The 18552-nt window shown below is 40.1% G+C and overlaps 1 protein-coding gene across 1 annotated transcript in view; it reads right to left on the bottom strand.

The window, feature by feature from the left end:
- LOC120033295 (low-density lipoprotein receptor-related protein 1B-like) overlaps positions 1-5149 on the bottom strand; it is a 167461-nt gene extending 162312 nt beyond the window's left edge. The window contains exon 1 of the mRNA XM_038979571.1: positions 5071-5149. Within this exon, the coding sequence (XP_038835499.1) occupies positions 5071-5149 (79 nt within the window). The remainder of the gene's footprint in view (positions 1-5070) is intronic.
- Between the last annotated feature and the right edge of the window lie 13403 nt (positions 5150-18552).

Here is an 18552-nt window from a genome sequence, read left to right as displayed (position 1 = left end):
ATTTTCGAACAAACTCTATATGCATTGTGTAATATGATGTTATAGGACTGTCATCTGAAGAATTCTGAGCAGGTCAGTGAAAAAATTAATATCTTTTGCTGGGTTATACGTTATCGCTATTTTTGGCTTGAATCAATACTGTTGTGTGGTTTGCTATTGTGGTAAGCTAATATAATGCTATATTGTGTTTTCGCTGTAAAACACTTAAAAAATCTGAAATATTGGCTGGATTCACAAGATCTGTGTCTTTCATTTGCTGTACGCTGTGTATTTTTAAGAAATGTTTTATGATGAGTAATTAGGTAATACACGTTGCTCTCTGCTTTGGTGAGAGTTGTGATGGTGGCTGCAATGGTAAACTATGATTTATACCTGAAATATGCACATTTTTCTAACAAAACATATGCTATACAATAAATATGTTATCAGACTGTCATCTGATGACGTTGTTTCTTGGTTAGTGGCTATTTATATCTTTATTTGGTCGAATTTGTGATAGCTACTGATGGAGTAAAAAACTGGTGGAGTAAAAAAAGTGGTGTCTTTTGCTAACGTGGTTAGCTAATAGATTTACATATTGTGTCTTCCCTGTAAAACATTTTAAAAATCAGAAATGATGGCTGGATTCACAAGATGTGTATCTTTCATCTGGTGTCTTGGACTTGTGATTTAATGATATTTAGATGCTAGTATTTACTTGTGACGCTATGCTAGGCTATGCTAGTCAGCTTTTTTACTGATGGGGGTGCTCCCGGATCCGGGTTTGGGAGGAATTAGAGGTTAAAGGCAATGCTACCAAATACTAATTGAGTGTATGTAAACTTCTGACCCACTGGGAATGTGATGAGAGAAATAAAAGCTAAAATAAATAATTCTCTCAACTATTATTCTGACATTTCACATTCTTAAAATAAAGTGGTGATCCTAACTGACCTAAGACAGGCAATTTGTACTAGGATTAAATGTCAGCAATTTTGAAAAACTGAGTTTAAATGTATTTGGCTAAGGTGTATGCAAACTTCTGACTTCAACTGTATATATATATATATATATAGCTTGATATTTAAACATTATGATTGATTCATAATGGAGACTTATTGTGAATATACATGAACTATACAAAATAAAGAATCAAGAAATGATGTGGACAAAATAAAAGTTATTCTTTGTCCCTCTTGAGTCACCGTAGCAACAACATAACCAGAAACAATTCCTCAAAATAGTCAGAATTAATCTAAAACACACTAGTATTCAGACCCCTTGACTTTTCCACATTTTGTTAAGTTACAGCTTTATTCTAAAATAGATTAAATAATTTTTGTCATAATAAATGCACAAGCTGTATCGACCGGGAACATATGGTAAACTTTATTCACCAAATTCTCATCAAGCGCACCAATTTTCAATGCTCTCAGAATAGAAGTAACTTCCAGACTGTTTTGGAGCATGTAACTATGCCAGCATACCAAATGGTCCTAATTATTTTCCCCAATCATCACCTAATTAAATCACCAGTTAACTTTTTTTATTATTTAAATGTTTTTTTTTGTTACTGCACCTGGTATTTCCAGGGGGTCTCCTGTCACAGTACCAGGCCCGATCCTGAACAGGCGTGTTCAGGGTGGTATGTCCGCAAGCGTATTGTTTTACCCTGTTTCCACCCAAAATTAGGTCCCTTGGGTCATTTCTGCAACTCCTCAATGGGCTCGGGAGAGGCGAAGGTTGGGATACGCATCCTGCGAAACATGACCCACCTGTCTGCCTACTTCTTATCACACTGCTCGCTTAATCCAGATATCAGTTGCACCAATGTGTCGGAGGAAACACCGTTTGACTGACGACCGGAGTCAGCTTGCAGGCAACCGGCCTTGTCACAAGAAGACGCCAGAGCACGGTGAGCCAAGGAAATCCCCACTGGCCAAACCCTCTCCTACGCCAGACAGCGTTGGGCCAATTGTGCACTGTCCTATGAGGGTTGAACCTCAGGCTGTATTGGTGCATGGTGCAGTGCTTTTGACTGCAGTGCCACCCAGGACCCCCTCAAAATTTCCAGTTTACTATTAGGCAACTAATTCATCCTCTGTTTGGATCAGGTAGTTGATGGGATAACTTTCTTGGCTAGTTTTCATATTAATGATAGTGAAACTTTATTCACAACTTATTATTGTTGTCATGAGACATTTATTTCGTAATCTGTATATGTCATACATTGCAGAGTATGATATCATGTTAATGTGTGTACTTTCATTGTATTGCTATTTGGAATGCTTTCCAAGTTTTTCACAAACAGTGATGTGTCATCAACTGTGAAACGGACTACGATGATGGGGCCTGACCTGTCCAGCTAAGTCACAAACTTTCTGATGGAGGAGATGGAGGACTCCACGATGGGACAGCCGGTACTCCTGGAGACTGACGTCACACCCTGGTGGGAGGATACCTTCTACGAGGAGAGCACCAAGTCTCTAATGACCATGGACAAGAAGTGCATGCAGGCCAAGCAGACGGCGACCATCTTCTTGAGTCTCCACCGTGTCCTGGCAACCATCTGGGTGGTAACTATTCCATGGACTCAATGCTGTTATTTTTTTTAAGGTCTAATCACCTCTCTCCACATCTTTCTCTGGTTCCTCTGATTGTTTTCTACAATGCAGAGTATCCACAGTGGGGAAATTGTAGTGTAAACATTTGAGAAGGTGATACTCTTGACTAGTGACTTGCAGGCACTGAGACCCAGCATGATGACTCCACAGGAGGCTGCTGAGAGGAAGACGGCTCACAATAATGGCTGGAATGGAGTCAATGGAAGGGTGTCAAAGGAATGTTCGCTACCATTCCATTTATTCCATTCCAGCCATTACTATGAGCCCATCCTCCCCAATTAAGGTGTTGATGATCAGGCTGTTGATTGTGGCCTGTGGAATGTTGTCCCACTCCTCTTCAATGGCTGTGTGAAGTTGCTGGATATTGGCGGGAACTGGAACACGCTGTCGTACACGTCGATCCAAAGCATCCCAAACATGCTCAATAGATGACATGTCTGGTGAGTATGCAGGCCATGGAAGAACTGGGACATTTTCGGGTTTCCAGGAATTGTATAGAGATCTTTGCGATTTCGCGCTGTGCATTATCATGCTGAAACATGAGGTGATGGCGGCGGGTGAATTGCATGACAATTGGCCTCAGGATCTCGTCACAGAATCTCTCTGCATTCAAATTGCCATCGATGAAATGCATTTGTGTTCATTGTCCGTAGCTTATGCCTTCCCATACCATAACCCCACCGCCACCATGGGGCACTCTGTTCACAACGTTGACATCACACAATGCCATACACGCTGTCTGCCATCTGCCCAGTACCGTTGAAACCAGGATTCATCCGTGAAGTGCACACTTCTCCAGTGTGCCAGTGGCCATTGAAGGTGAGCATTTGCCCACTGAAGTCAGGTCAAGACCCTAGTGAGGACGACGAGCACGCAGATGAGCTTCCCTGAGACGGTTTCTGACAGTTTTTGCAGAAATTCTTTGGTTGTGCAAACCCACAGTTTCATCAGCTGTCCAGTCTCAGACGATCCCGCAGATGAAGAAGACGGGCTGGCATGGTTACACGTGGTCTGCGGTTGTGAGGCCAGTTGGACGTACTGCCAAATTCTATAATACGATGTTGGAGGCAGCTTTTGGTAGAGCAATTAATATTACATTCTCTGGCAACAGCTCTGGTGGATGTTCCTGCAGTTAGCATGCCAATTGCACGCTCCCTCAAAACTTGACACATCTGTGGCACTTTGTTGTGTGACAAAACTGCACATTTTAGAGTGCCTTGTATTGTCTCCAGCACAAGCTGCACCCGTGTAATGTTCATGCTTTTAAGCAGCTTCTTGATATGCCACACCTGCCTTGATGACAGATATGCACACTCTTGGCATTCTCTCAGCCAGCTTCATGAGGTTGTCACCTGGAATGCATTTCAATGAACAGGTGTGCCTTGTTAAAAGTTGATTTGTGGAATTTCTTTCCTTCTTAATTGTGGATGGATTATATTGGAAAAGGAGAAATGCTCACTAACAGAGGTGTAAACAAATTTGTGCACAAAATTTGAGAGAAATAAGCTTTTTTTTTGTATATGGAACATTTCTGGGATATTTATTTCAGCTTATGAAACATGGGACCGACACTTTACATGTTACATTTATAATTCTGTTCAGAATAAATTGTCATGTTTGGATTGTTTCAAGAGTTCATAAAGAGCTATGAATTTTGATATATTCTATTGTACGGTAAGTGCTCTGGATGTATTGTTACAGGGACACTGTGTTACGCTGAAGGCAGATAGTGAAAAGAGGGGCGACACGGGTGTGCTCTTATCATTTTAATGTAGCTGACTAGATTAGAATCTTGGTATGATTTCCTGCCTATTGTTTTAACTAGCAAAGTGCAAAGAAATGTTAATTCAGGCTGGGTGTGAGTTTCTGCTTGAATTTTTTCAAAGTCAGTGAATTCGTTCATACTATGAGAACTTGTTAGTAAGCTCCTCTGTGTATCACACACGTAGTGTTTTCTCTTAGAGATTCTTTTGAATTGAAGATATATGTAACCACGTTAAGTCTTACGTAGCTGATAGTCATTTACTTTGTAGCGTATCGTGTATTCCATGTACACTGGAATTGTTTGAGTGTTCATTCTTTTGTGACTAATAAATCCTATTAGTTGAATTGAGTAAATGCACTCCTCGTTTTACAGAGTAATTAGTAGGTATATTGGTAAATATAACTTACACTAAACATAGTCTGTGCTTGGGTTCCACCTTGATATCCCTACATGACACAATAAATGAACGCTAGAACATTGGTCGTCAGGATTACTGTAGCTATTTGTATCTGGTCTCTTAATAATTGCATGACGGCGCAAAATAGACACATGTTCATTATAGTCCTACTAAGAGGTGATGTAAGGCTAGATCCTCCAGAAATGTGCAGGGCCTGCTGCATTTATTCACATGATAATGAGGTCAGATTGATGAATGTCGTCTATTGTTATATTCAACATCATTTCGTTCAACTACACACTCACCTCGACAGTGTACTCCTTCGTCATATCCGTCCTCACAATCTCTCGCTCCATCGCAAAGTTTATTGAAGTGGATGCACATTTTGGAGCCAATGCACTGCATGTGATTCGGCGGACATCTCACCAACTCAGCTTTTGTACCTAAAATGAGGATAAAAAAAAGATAATCGGTTCAAAGTAATATTCTTGATTTGGTCATCAACATGAAGACATTGTGGGCTTATGAGAGCCAGTAAAGTTAAGCTGTCTTTCCCATGACAAAAGACACAAAGATGTATTTGGTCTATGCTAGACTGTCTTTAACGAGACTATTGTGTTGGTGGTATACTTTTACCATCCCCACATGTTCACCCCACCATTGCTTTAGTGTTGTCAAACATATACCGTGAATGTTTTCTTTAGAGTTGGTGCTTCATCGTTAACACCCAAGGTTTCCCTCTATTGTCTTTCCCTGTGGAACCATTCCCTGTGGATCCATTTTTATGATCCCAGCAAGAGGCTCATATATAATTTAGAAAATGTGAAAAAAAGATATATACAGTACCAGTCAAAAGTTTGGACACACCTACTCATTCAAGGGTTTTTCTTTATTTTCACTATTTTTTACATATATATCAGTACAAAGTATTTTTCATAATTTTTTACATATACTGTATATTAGTACAAAGTATTTTTCATAATTCTTTACATATATATCAGTACAAAGTATTTTTCATAATTCTTCACATATATATCAGTACAAAGTATATTTCATATTTTTTTCAAAGCAGTCTAGAATCAGTTTGTAATTAAATCACACAGAAAGGGTTCATGTATTATATCCCACAGGGCTACTCAACATCTATTATAATCACTAAAGCAGAAAGCAATGTCTCGGCGAACCATTATTTGCTTATTGCAATACAAGAAAAGAATCTACTGTAAATCGTATCTAACCTGATAGTCTGCAGCTATACAAATATATCACAGAGCAACCTTACCTCACTACTATTCCTCCATTATAGAAATGTGCCATTTTTTATGATTCTACAGATAACAGACAGAACAGGTAGAGGGCAGAACACACACGGATCCCCCACCAAATCAAACCCACCACAACCCCCCCCCATGCTCTGACAGAGCGCCACCCCAAAACCAGACTTATTAAAGCAGACATGATATACAATGAGGGCTCTAATTTAACAAACCTAACACAATGGTCAAGCTACACGCTGGGCAGTAGCGTTAAAGGTTCGGGGGTGTGTCGGAAATATTTTTGCTATTTTCACAAGCACAATTATCGGAACAGTTGCTGGCAGTAGGGAGAAAGGGCTGGGTCTTGATGAATTAACAAGTTGTCGGTGTGTCGAAGCTTGGAACCTCAATGGCCAATCAGGACGTGCTCCATTGCTAAATATGCGGTTGCTTCAAGGTGTATGTTTACGGTCTTTTATGTATTGAATCAACTCCGATTCCAATGTTAGTCCATTATAGTTTGTTAGACAGCTTATAGAATAAAAATAACAAAATGTAGACCTATCCCATCTTTGCTAAATATATTAACCTGAACCTGTTTGCAGTCCACATTGTTCTAAGTAATTGCATGGCTTCCATGTTGAAATATGTACAGTGCCTTTGGAAAGTATTCAGACCCCTTGACTTTTTCCACATTTTGCTACGGTTACAGCCTTATTCTAAAAAAAATCCTCAGCAAACTACACACAATACACCGTAATGACAAAGCGAAAACAGGTTTTTCAAAAAATTTGCAAATGTATCAAAAAGAAAAAACAGAAATACCTTATTTAGGTAAGTATTCAGACCCTTTGCTATGAGACTCGAAATTGAGCTCAGATGCATCCTGTTTCTATTGATCATCCTTGAGATGTTTCTACAACTTGATTGGAGTCCACCTGTGGTAAATTCAATTGATTGGACGTGATTTGGAAAGGCACACAGAGATCTACTGTCAACTGTGGGACCTTATATAGACAGCTGAGACCGGATTGTGCCGAGGCACAATATGCAGGATTGAAGGTCTCTAAAAACACAGTGGCCTCCATCATTCTTAAATGGAAGAAGTTTGGAACCACCAAGACTCTTCCTACAGCTGGCCGCCTGGCCAAACTGAGCAATCGGGGGAGAAGGGCCTTGGTCAGGGAGGTGACCAAAAACTCAATGGTCACTCTGACAGAGCTCTAGAGTTCCTCTGTGGAGATGAGAGAACCTTCCGGAAGGACAACCATCTCTGCAGCACTCCACTAATTAGGCCTTTCTGGTAGTGTCCAAACGGAAGCCACTCCTCAGTAAAACACACATGACAGCCTGCTTGGAGTTTGCCAAAAGGCACCTAAAGAATCTTCAAACCAAGATTGAACTCTTTGGCCTAAATACCAAGCATCACCTCTGGAGGAAATCTGGTACCGCTCATCACCTGGCCAATACCATCCCTGCGGTGAAGCATGGTGGTGGCAGCATCATGCTGTGGGGATATTTTTCAGCAGCAGGGACTGGGAGACTCGTCAGGATCGAGGCAAAGATGAACAGAGCAAAGTACAGAGTTCCTTGATGAAAACCTGCTCCAGAGCGCTCAGGACCTCAGACTTGGGCAAAGGTTTACCTTCCAACAGGACAACGATCCTAAGCACACAGCCAGGACGACGATCCTAAGCACACCGCCAAGACAACGCAGGAGTGGCTTCGGAACAAGTCTCTGAATGTCCTTGAGTGGCCCACCCAGAGTCCGGACTTGAACCCGATCGAACATCTCTTGAGAGACCTGAAAATATCTGTGCGGCAACGCTCCCCATCCAACCTGACAGAGCTTGAGAGGATCTGCAGAAAAGAATGGGAGAAACTCCCTAAATACAGGTGTGCAAAGCTTGTAGCATCATACTCAAGAAGACTTGAGGCTGTAATCGCTGCCAAAGGTGTTTCAACAAAGTACTGAGTAAAGGGTCTGAATACTTATGTAAATGTTATATTTCAGTTTCTTATTTTTAATAAATTGTTTAACATTTCTACAAACCTGTTTTTGATTTGTCATTATTGGGTATTGTGTGTAGATTGACATGTGTAAAAAAACGATTTAATCAATTTTAGAAGAAGGCTGTAACGTAACAAAATGTGGAAAAAGTCAAGGGGCCTGAATACATTCCGAATGCACTGTAGGTGTTACAATATCAAAGCCTTCATCAAAACCCCACTCTCACATTTATCTCACATTTGAATGTGTTACCTGAGGGTAAAAAGTAACACTTAAAATGTATGAAAAGGTGAATTTTTCTGTGAAGAAACAATATGACTACAGTTGGTTTTTGAGTGAATTCAGACCGGGTTTAATGTTGGCCTTTTGTGTCCCACAGAATGACTTGTTTGTTTGCCGTGTTGCAAAATTATTCAGGGGTGGTTCAACGGATCGTTTCTCACCCCTCAACAGTAAACAGGCAGCACACCTTGCCAGGAATCTCTCTAATATGTTATGTGTCATGTTCAGTGGTGAGCAGCAAAGTAGGTGTCCAACTCTGACTGTCACAATATCAAGAAGTTCCACTGCTGATATTAGCTGTCCTTTTTGTCAACTTTATGATGTTTGAAAATGTATGAGTTGTTAGCTTCAATCTAAGTGTTGATTTATGGCACTTAGCTGAAGACTTCATTCAGTGATATCTACCTAACTGGTGGCAACCTAACATGAGTTCTCATTAGAATCTATTTGACATTTTAGTCATTTAGCAGACGCTCTTATCCGGCGCAATGAGGGGTTCATGCCTTGCTCAAGGGCACAACAACATAATTTTCACCTGGTCGTCTCTGGGATTCAAACCAGCAACCTTTCGGTTACTTGCCCAGTGCTCTTAAATGCTAGGCTACCTGCCACCCCATATTTCTTGCACGTTTACTATTCACTGCCTGTGTGTTTTGGGTTGGTGATTTTGTTAGGCTGAAATTAAGGCCATTGACATTCCGTGATGTTAACAGAATGTGACTGATTTGTTTTTAATAATTGTTAGAATATCAAAGCCACTCTCACATTTAAAAATACATTTCTGGGAAGAAACAATGTGATATTTTTTGCAGTGACAGTTTTTAAATCCAACCCAGCCTAATGTTTTTTTTTGCCGTGGTGCACATTTTAATGTGTTACCCTGAGGGCTCTATTTTTGGCCGGTGTTAAGGTGGCGCTAGTGTCAAACTCAAGTTAGTTTGCAATATCGTCATGTAAAAACTGGCGCACTGGCATTTTCCAGCCACAAGGCCAGGTTCGGTTATTTACCTTGCTTGCGTTCAGATGGGAGGAGTGGAAATATTTGAGGCGTGTCCATAGAAAGATGGTCCAAAGTGCTAATTTCAGGCAGCGCTGGCAGGGATATTTAAGACCAACCAAAAGCTGGTTTTAGTGTTAACCCAGTTGGCTATGGCATGAATTTTGATGGTGGAAACGCAGCCTATCCAGCTGTGATGCACACTGCCCATATGCTCATAGAACAAGGTGTGCTTTTGGTGCCTGTATACTTCCTATTTAGAAACATGAAACGTTCATGTTTTTTCCCCCCATTTCGTTTTATTTGATTACAAACCAAGCATGCCCTCCTCTCATTGTAGGCCATTTTCTTTTTTTCCTGCCCAATGTAATCAAGTCGGCTAGTCAAGACCATTGATAAAGTGTTTGGCTCGTGAGACCGCTTGGAAATAAATCCTAATCAACAAAGGTTTATTAAAAGATCAAGTTTGAGAGGAGCAAAACAGTGAGTTATAAATCCCTTTTTGTCAATGTATTGTAGGCAGGCCTACATTATTTTTGCCATGCTTTGGACGTGCGTAAAACCCCCTCCATGATGATGTAGGTTACATGTGTCCATGCCCATCATGAAACAAGAGATGAGAACCTCGGAGAATAGCGGCGAACCTCGTATTAGAAGTTATTTTCCTGTAACAATTGTTTGTTTTCTGTTTCATATTTTTAAAACCCAAGCCCTCCCTAAGCTACCGAGTGGCACAGCGGTCTAAGGCACTGCATCTCAGTGCAATAGGTGTCACTACAGGCTGTATCACATCTGGCTGTGATTGAGAGTCCCATAGGGTGGCACACATTTGGCCCAGCATTGGCCAGGGTAGGCCATCATTGTCAATATGATTTTTTTCTTAACTGACTTGCCTAGTTAAATAAAGGCTGACCCTAGGACTACTATAACGAAGGCTGGCCCAACAGCAATGCATCATATGTTTTTTTTATCCTGCCGATTTGATAATTCACTGGCATGGTTTTATGGTGAGAATGTCAGTGGCGTGCATGCAATGCAACTTCAGGAGAAGTGTGAATGTGATCTGTAAGATGGTGCCAATATGTACAGTTGAAGTTGGAAGTTTACATACACCTTAGCCAAATACATTTAAACTCAGTTTTTCACAATTCCTGACATTTAATCCTAGTAAAAATCCCCTGTCTTAGGTCAGTTAGGATCACCACTTTATTTTAAGAATGTGAAATGTCAGAATAATAGTAAAGAGAATTATTTATTTCAGCTTTTGTTTCTTTCATCACACTCCCAGTGGGTCAGAAGTTTACATACACTCATTTAATATTTGGTAGCATTGCCTTTAAATTGTTTAACTTGGGTCAAACGTTTCGGGTGGCCTTCCACAAGCTTCCCACAATATGTTGGGTGAATTTTGGCCCGTTCCTCCTGACAGAGCTGGTGTAACTTAGTCCGGTTTGTAGGCCTCCTTGCTTGCACATGCTTTTTCACTTCTGCCCACAAATGTTCGATAGGATTGAGGTCAGGGCTTTGTGATGGCCACTCCAATACCTTGACTTTGTTGTCATTAAGCCATTTTGCTACAACTTTGGAAGTATGCTTGTTGGAAGACCCATTTGCGACCAAGCTTTAACTTCCTGACTGATGTCTTGAGATGTTGCTTCAATATATCCACATTATTTTCTTTTCCTCATGATGCCATCTATTTTGTGAAGTGCACCAGTGCCTCCTGCAGCGAAGCACCCCCACAACATGATGCTGCCACCCCCGTGCTTCACGGTTGGGATGGTGTTCTTCGGCTTGCAAGCGTCACCCTTTTTCATCCAAACATAATGATGGTCATTATGGCCAAACAGTTCTATTTTTGTTTCATCAGACCAGAGGACATTTCTCCAAAAAGTACGATCTTTGTCCCCATGTGCAGATGCAAACCGTAGTCTGGAATTTTTATGGCGGTTTTGGAGCAGTGGCTTCTTCCTTGCTGAGCGGCCTTTCAGGTTATGTAGATATAGGACTCGTTTTACTGTGGATATAGATACTTTTGTACCTGTTTCCTCCAGCATCTTCACAAGGTCCTTTGCTGTTGTTCTGGGATTGATTTGTGCTTTTCGCACCAAAGTACGTTCATCTCTAGGAGACAGAACGTGTCTCCTTCCTAAGCGGTATGACGGCTGTGTGGTCCCATGGTGTTTATACTTGCGTACTCTTGTTTGTACAGATGAACGTGGTACCTTCAGGCATTTGGAAATTGCTCCCAAGGATGAACCAGACTGGTGGAGGTCTTGGCTGATTTCTTTTGATTTTCCCATGATGTCAAGCAAAGAGGCAGTGAGTTTGAAGGTAGGCCTTGAAATACATCCAACAGGTACACCTCCAATTGACTCAAATGATGTCAATTAGCCTATCAGAAGCTTCTAAAGCCATGACATCATTTTCTGGAATTTTCCAAGCTGTTTAAAGGCACAGTCAACTTAGTGTATGTAAACTTCTGACCCACTGGAATTGTGATACAGTGAAATAATCTGTCTGTAAACAATTGTTGGAAAAATTACTTGTGTCATGCACAAAGTAGATGTCCTAACCGACTTGCCAAAACTACAGTTTGTTAACAAGACATTTGTGGATTGATTGAAAAACGAGTTTCAATGACTCCAACCTAAGTGTATGTAAACTTCCGACTTCAACTGTATATCAAACATTATATTTTTGGAGCATTATAAGGGTGGGAGTGAACGTTTTCCCTTTCTTTTTATATTGGATCTTTGTGCAGCTACTGTGAAAAGTTTAGATGTGTGTAAAACCCTCTGTGTTGTTTTAATAGTATATGCCCAAGGGAAGCAACTATGGTGCCTGCAATTGTGGTGCCTGTAATTGTATTTAGACATTTACCCTGTTTAAAACAAGTTGTTTCGTTTTATAAGAATTTGATCGGAATTATTCACTCTCTTTTTAGTGACTTTAATCTTGCTTAGTGACAACATTTGGAATGTCCATACTCAGCCATAATGCAATTTACAGTAAGCCTAGCCCATATCTTAGTGTGAATGCTACACTATGCATCACAGGAGGTTGGTGGCACCTTAATTGGGGAGAACGGGCTCGTGGTAATGGCTGGAGTGGAATGGTATCAAATACATCAAACACATGGTTTCCAGGTGTTTGGTGCCATTCCATTTGCTCCGTTCCGTCCATTGTTATGAGCCATCCTCCCCCCGTCCCTCCCTCCTGTGGTATGTACAGTGCACTCTGAAAGTATTCAGAACGCTTTACTTTTCCCACATCAATCTACACACACCCCATAATGACAAAACAAAAAATGTTTTTTAGAAAATGTTTTAAATAAAAAACTGAAATATTACATTTACATAAATATGCAGACCCTTTACTATGTACTTTTTTCCTCCACAGAGGAAATCTGGAGCTCTGTCAGAGTGAACATCGATGTCTTGGTCATCTCCCTGACCAAGGCCCTTCTCCCCCGATTGCTCAGTTTGGCAGGGTGGCCAACTCTAAGAAGAGTCTTGGTGGTTCCAAACTTCTTCCTTTTAAGAGTGATGGAGGCCACTGTGTTCTCTGGGACCTTCAATGCTGCAGAAATGTTTTGATACCCTTCCCCAGAGCTGTGCCTCGACACAATCCTGTCTCGGAGCTCTAGGACAATTCCTTCAACCTCATGGCTTGGTTTTTGCTATGACATAGCTGTCTGTATAAGTTCCCACAGTTGACAGTGTATGTGCCTTTCCAATCAATTGAATTTACCACAGGTGGACTCCAATCAAGTTGTAGAAACATCTCAAGGATGAACAATGGAAGCAGGATGCACCTGAGCTCAATTTCGAGTCTCATAGCAAAGGGTCTGAATACTTATGTAAATAAGGTATTTCTGTTTTTAAAATGTTAATATATTTGCAAACAATTCTAAAAAACTGTTTTCGCTTTGTCATTATGGGGTATTGTGTGTAGAAAAACATGTATTTCATCCATTTTAGAACAAGGTAACAAAATGTGGAAAAAGTCAAGGAGTCTGAATACTTTCCGAATGCACTGTATATATGCACTTTTCATCAAATGAATGTGTTTTTCCCTCAGTAAACTTTGGTAAAATAATCACAGTGATTACAATATGCTTGTTGTGTTGCACAGAATTAATGTGTTCTTAGAAAATATCCCATGATGAACAACTTACACAGAAGTTCAGATGTTTGCATGAATAATCTTAGCAAGTTAGGATACAATCAAGAATTCTTCCATACTTGTTCGTCAATTTAGCTTTTCCTGCTTTTCCTGCTTTTCCAAACCACAGATTGCACAGATACAAACAAATGGAAATGAATCAAATGATTTGCATATAATAGTTATTTAGTTAGGACGTGGGCAAGTCAGGCTAGCTCAGGACAGACCCACTAACATACAGCACAAGTCCAGGTTCAAAGACAAACAATGACAGCATGGCCTTTAATGTTGATTTAATAAAAACTGCATATCCTGCAGTTTAATACCACAACGCTATGCTACATTACTCTAACAAAACTCCCTCCTGCAGGTGCCAATCCTCCAGGGGAAGAGATAATGTACATTCACAAGCCATTGAGTTTTATTTGATGCGTCTGTGTTGGTAAAGTCACCCAAACATATTTTCATTAACACAAGGTCCTTACATCGAGTAGTATGTAAGGGTAAGTCCTTACATCGTTTACAACTTACATTCACTTCAAATCTGAATACTTTCCAAATGCACTGTATGACACAACAAAGGACAGCATTTTTATTTTATTTAACTAGGCAAGTCAGTTAAGAACAAATTCTTATTTTCAATGGCGGCCTAAGAACAGTGGGTTAACTGCCTTGTTCAGGGGCAGAACAACAGATTTTTACCTTGTCAGCTCGGGGATTTGATCTTGCACCCTTTCGGTTATTAGTCCAACACTCTAACCACTAGGCTACCTGCCGCCCCATTGTTGTCAGATAGAGCAGGACTCCTTCAGTAGACCAGCGATCTCAGGCTCCTAAACTGAGTTAGATGATGGTTGAGGATGGTGATGCCAAGTGATGCCAGATAATGGTCATGCCAGATGATTTCTATCAGGAAGTCTGGTCTCATTGATCAAAAAGCAGCCGGTGCTGAGGTGCATTTTTTAAAGCCAGCTAGCTAGCCAAACCAGAGTCAACCTGGCATCAGTCCTGCAACTCCATGGGTAAAAACAACCAGATACTGCATATCCAATCAACAACTCAATGACAAAAAAAAAGTGAATAAAAAAGAATATATATGTACAAAATGTACAAAGTTCTGTTTAGGCTGCCTTCCGGCGCTGTTTTTATAATTAGCTGGCAAAACAGAGTATCAGACTTCACCCGAAACAACATCGATTCAATATTTACAATATAAATGGATCAAGTCATTAAAAACGAAAATATCAAATTCTGAAAATACACACATTTTGAAGTCGCGCCAAAGCCCGCTGAGGGAGTGTCAGTTTAGAAGTGGCTGTCAAAACGAGGTATATTTATTTTTGGAGAGAAAAGGATCGAGGACAAAAACAAAGTTTAAAACACATAAACAAGCAGCTTCTCTGAAGGCCTAGCAGAGCAGCACAAAAGATGCTGTCAGAAGTTTAAGTGCCTGACAGCCAAGAAATGTCTTCAATGGGTCTGTCTGTATCCCTTTGGAGATCAACAATTTAGAACACCTGCACTATACCCAAACATAGTATAACACTACAACAATACATGGCAGAATTGTACATTGACAATTACATTGGTAATCAAACATTTTAGGTAATAGTATACTCCTCAACTTGAGTATCAACAAACTATGTAAATAGACTATACTGTAAATAATGAAATGTATAAATCAACTATGTGGTTTAAATGGCTTTCCTATAAATAAAATAAATGAAGTCTGTAATATTATAATGATAATTTATCAGAGGTGAACAAACATATTACTTTGGTTAGTTTTTTAAATAGATTTGCTAGAAATAACTGCATGTGCTCATAGAAACAGACCCAATAGTCACGTTTAAGTCTTCTACACCCTGTTCCTGAAAAGGAAACTTTGCTGAGAATGTTGATAAGTTCGCCACCTCCTTCTGCCTGTCAGACTCACAGTCTGTGATCACTAGGAGAAGTGACGTGCTTCGCTCAAGATTTCAAACCTTCACAAGAACTAGAGCAAGGGCAGGTCAAGTTTTTACATTAGAACAAGCTGAAAGGGAGCGTTTTATGGTTTGGTGAACAACAATTTATCAACTTTATTAAATTCCGGGTAAGGGCCGTATAAAATCTGTTTTACATTTAGCCCAATCCATTTTTTGCCACATGTAATTTTCTCGCTCAACTAATTTGGATGTTCTCAGTCCACAACAATGCTTAAATCACATCAGGAGTCAACTTTTTTGGAGAGTCTAAAGAGTTTCCACTTTACTTAAAGTGTGCAGAGACTGTTGTGTTTGGCTAGCAGTGTTTTTGTAGCCTATTGCACATGTGATGGCAGAGTTGGCCCACCCTATTAATAAAAATCATCATGATATCATTTTGCCAGGTAGGCCTACTTTGCAGGCAACATTTAACTGGGATGGTTTTTGGGAAAGCCTTTGTGTTGTAGCTAACTGGCTACAGCATAAACAGGCGCATTCCCATCATGCTGTTACTTCTTCCGAAAGTTGCAGGAAATAAACTATAAACTACTGCAATGAATAACTACTTTTCTAATAAGCTCAATTAATTAATGTTCAACTAAGTAAAAAAATTATGTATATATTGTTCAAAATGTCTGGATTCCGTGATTCCGTCCGCGTTTTCCCGCATCACATATTTATAGTATACTACAGTTTATACTGAATGGAGGTGCCTCAGTATAATGTATTACTGGATTCTCAATTACAGTCTGGTACTTCACAGGGATCATTGTTCTGCGAGGAAAGTGGCCTCTCATAATCTCATGTTTTTTCTCAAATTATTCACCCTGCTTTTTTTTATCAATAATTTCTGCTGGTAAATATCAGAAAAAGAACAGAGCAAAGACTCAAGCAGTGTCACACAGTTTAAAAGCTCCAAATGATAGTCTGTCCACATGGAAGATGAATAAATAATTAGTCGTGAAAAATTTGGCAGGCAGAATTTAAACTATATTAAGCTGTAGCTATCTCCCATGGGGCCCAATTGAGTGCAATTTTCAAGAGGAGCTAAGCCCTTATGCCTTTAGGGCAACTTTCAGCACTGGGACTCCCATTCAAAAGAATGGCTGTGGATCTTCACAGAGCTAGCTATAACTTTGATGCCTATCCACTTGATGTCGGCTATCTTAACAAACATAGAAACAAGACCATGAGAACCTGAAATCTATTCCTTACACACAACTGTAGTTCACGTCTCACTTTCCAAGAAAAGAAGATGCATTGCATCACCTGCATTTGAGGGTCGAACCAGAGGAAAGCATACTACCATAACAGCAGGATATAGTCTGTGGTACCTTCATGATTGTTTTCTTAGGAGCTTCATTCCTTGCGCCCTGCAGAGATAGTGGGCAGGACACCTCGCCTCATAAAAGCAAGAGTCACTATAGATTCATCTGCTTTCACAACAAATGAATTATTTGTGTAGGAAAAAACAAGAGAAGAGAGACTACCTCAGCAGAAGAGGTTCAAACGGAACCTGCTCCACTTCGCTGTGTCTTACCATCCCAGGGTGAAACCGTTGCTTTGTAAAAACTCATCCTGCAACCTCTAAGTCAGATGTTGAATAGTGTTGTTATTTGATAGCTTAGTACACATAATAACATACCATATGTTATAACCACATAATAAAAAAACTACTTTGTAGCTCACGTTCTCATTAGCTCAAACTGGTTTAAAAGTATTGAGTCATCTGTCTTGGAACATTTGGTTCCTGGTTTCAGCCAATATAGAAACACTACAAATAATAGCCTAGAGATTAAAAAACAAACACTTTCTGACTTTCCCAGTACTTTCTCAGGTCATTTTCATAATGTGCACCTCTGTAGCTATTGGATAAATGTCTCATATCATTGACTATTAGGAGCTCCAATAAATCCTTAATCTTTCAACCTTTTAGGATGCAAAGCAGTGCAGGCAAACTTAACAGGAGACAAATCCATGTCATCTTTAAATGAACAAACCTTCATTAGGAACCTAACGCAACCTTCCATTCTGCAGAAGGTCAGGTATTTTTCCCTCTACAACAGCCGTCTATCAAGCAATTATCAACACACACACACACACACACACACACACACACACACACACACACACACACACACACACACACACACACACACACACACACACACACACACACAGTCTGTTGGAGTCAGAGTCCTGATCCTCTGAATAATTCCCCCACTAAGAATACATTAATAATTTATTGGGCTCATTTAAAAAATTCAGAGTGGATTTCACAGTCATGCTACTTAATATTATTTCCCTTGGCATGGACTGAAACACCTTTAAAGCAGGAGTGCTGTGTGCCAGGTTATGAGTTTTGTTTTTGGCTTTGGGACGGTCAGTGTTTCAGATAGATTTGTTCATACAGAGCAGTGGTTCCCAAACGTTTTATAGTCCCGTACCCCTTCAAACATTCAACCTCCAGCTGCGAACCCCATCTAGCACCAATGGCCAACGAACTCTCAAATGTTGCCTGCCACACACACACGATACGATACATTTATTAAACATAAGAATCAGTGTGAGTTTTTGACACAACCCGGCTCGTGGGAAGTGACAAAGAGCTCTTATAGGACCAGGGCACAAATAATAATATAATAATAATCAATAATGTTTCTATTTATTTTGCCATCTTACATATAAAATGTTATTTAAATTAAAATTAAAATACATTTCGGGGGGGCTTTGTATCATTTGATTTACACAACATGTCTACCACTTTGAAGATGCAAAATATTTTTTATTGTGAAACAAATGAGAAATAAGACAAAAAAAATGAAAACTTGAGCGTGCATAACTATTCACCCCCCCCCCCCCCCCCCCCCAAAGTCAATACTGTGTAGAGCCACCTTTTGCAGCAATAACAGCTGCAAGTCTCTTGGGGTAAGTCTCTATAAGCTTGGCACATTTAGCCACTGGGATTTTTGCCCATTCTTCAAGGCAAAACTGCTCCAGCTGCTTCAAGTTGGATGGGTTCTGCTGGTGTACAGCAATGTTTAAGTCATACCACAGATTCTCAATTGGATTGAGGTCTGGGCTTTGACTAGGCCATTCCAAGACAT

The sequence above is a fragment of the Salvelinus namaycush genome, chromosome 40, assembly GCF_016432855.1.
Source record: "Salvelinus namaycush isolate Seneca chromosome 40, SaNama_1.0, whole genome shotgun sequence".
NCBI lineage: Eukaryota > Metazoa > Chordata > Actinopteri > Salmoniformes > Salmonidae > Salvelinus > Salvelinus namaycush.
This window is presented reverse-complemented; position numbering and strand designations above follow the sequence as displayed.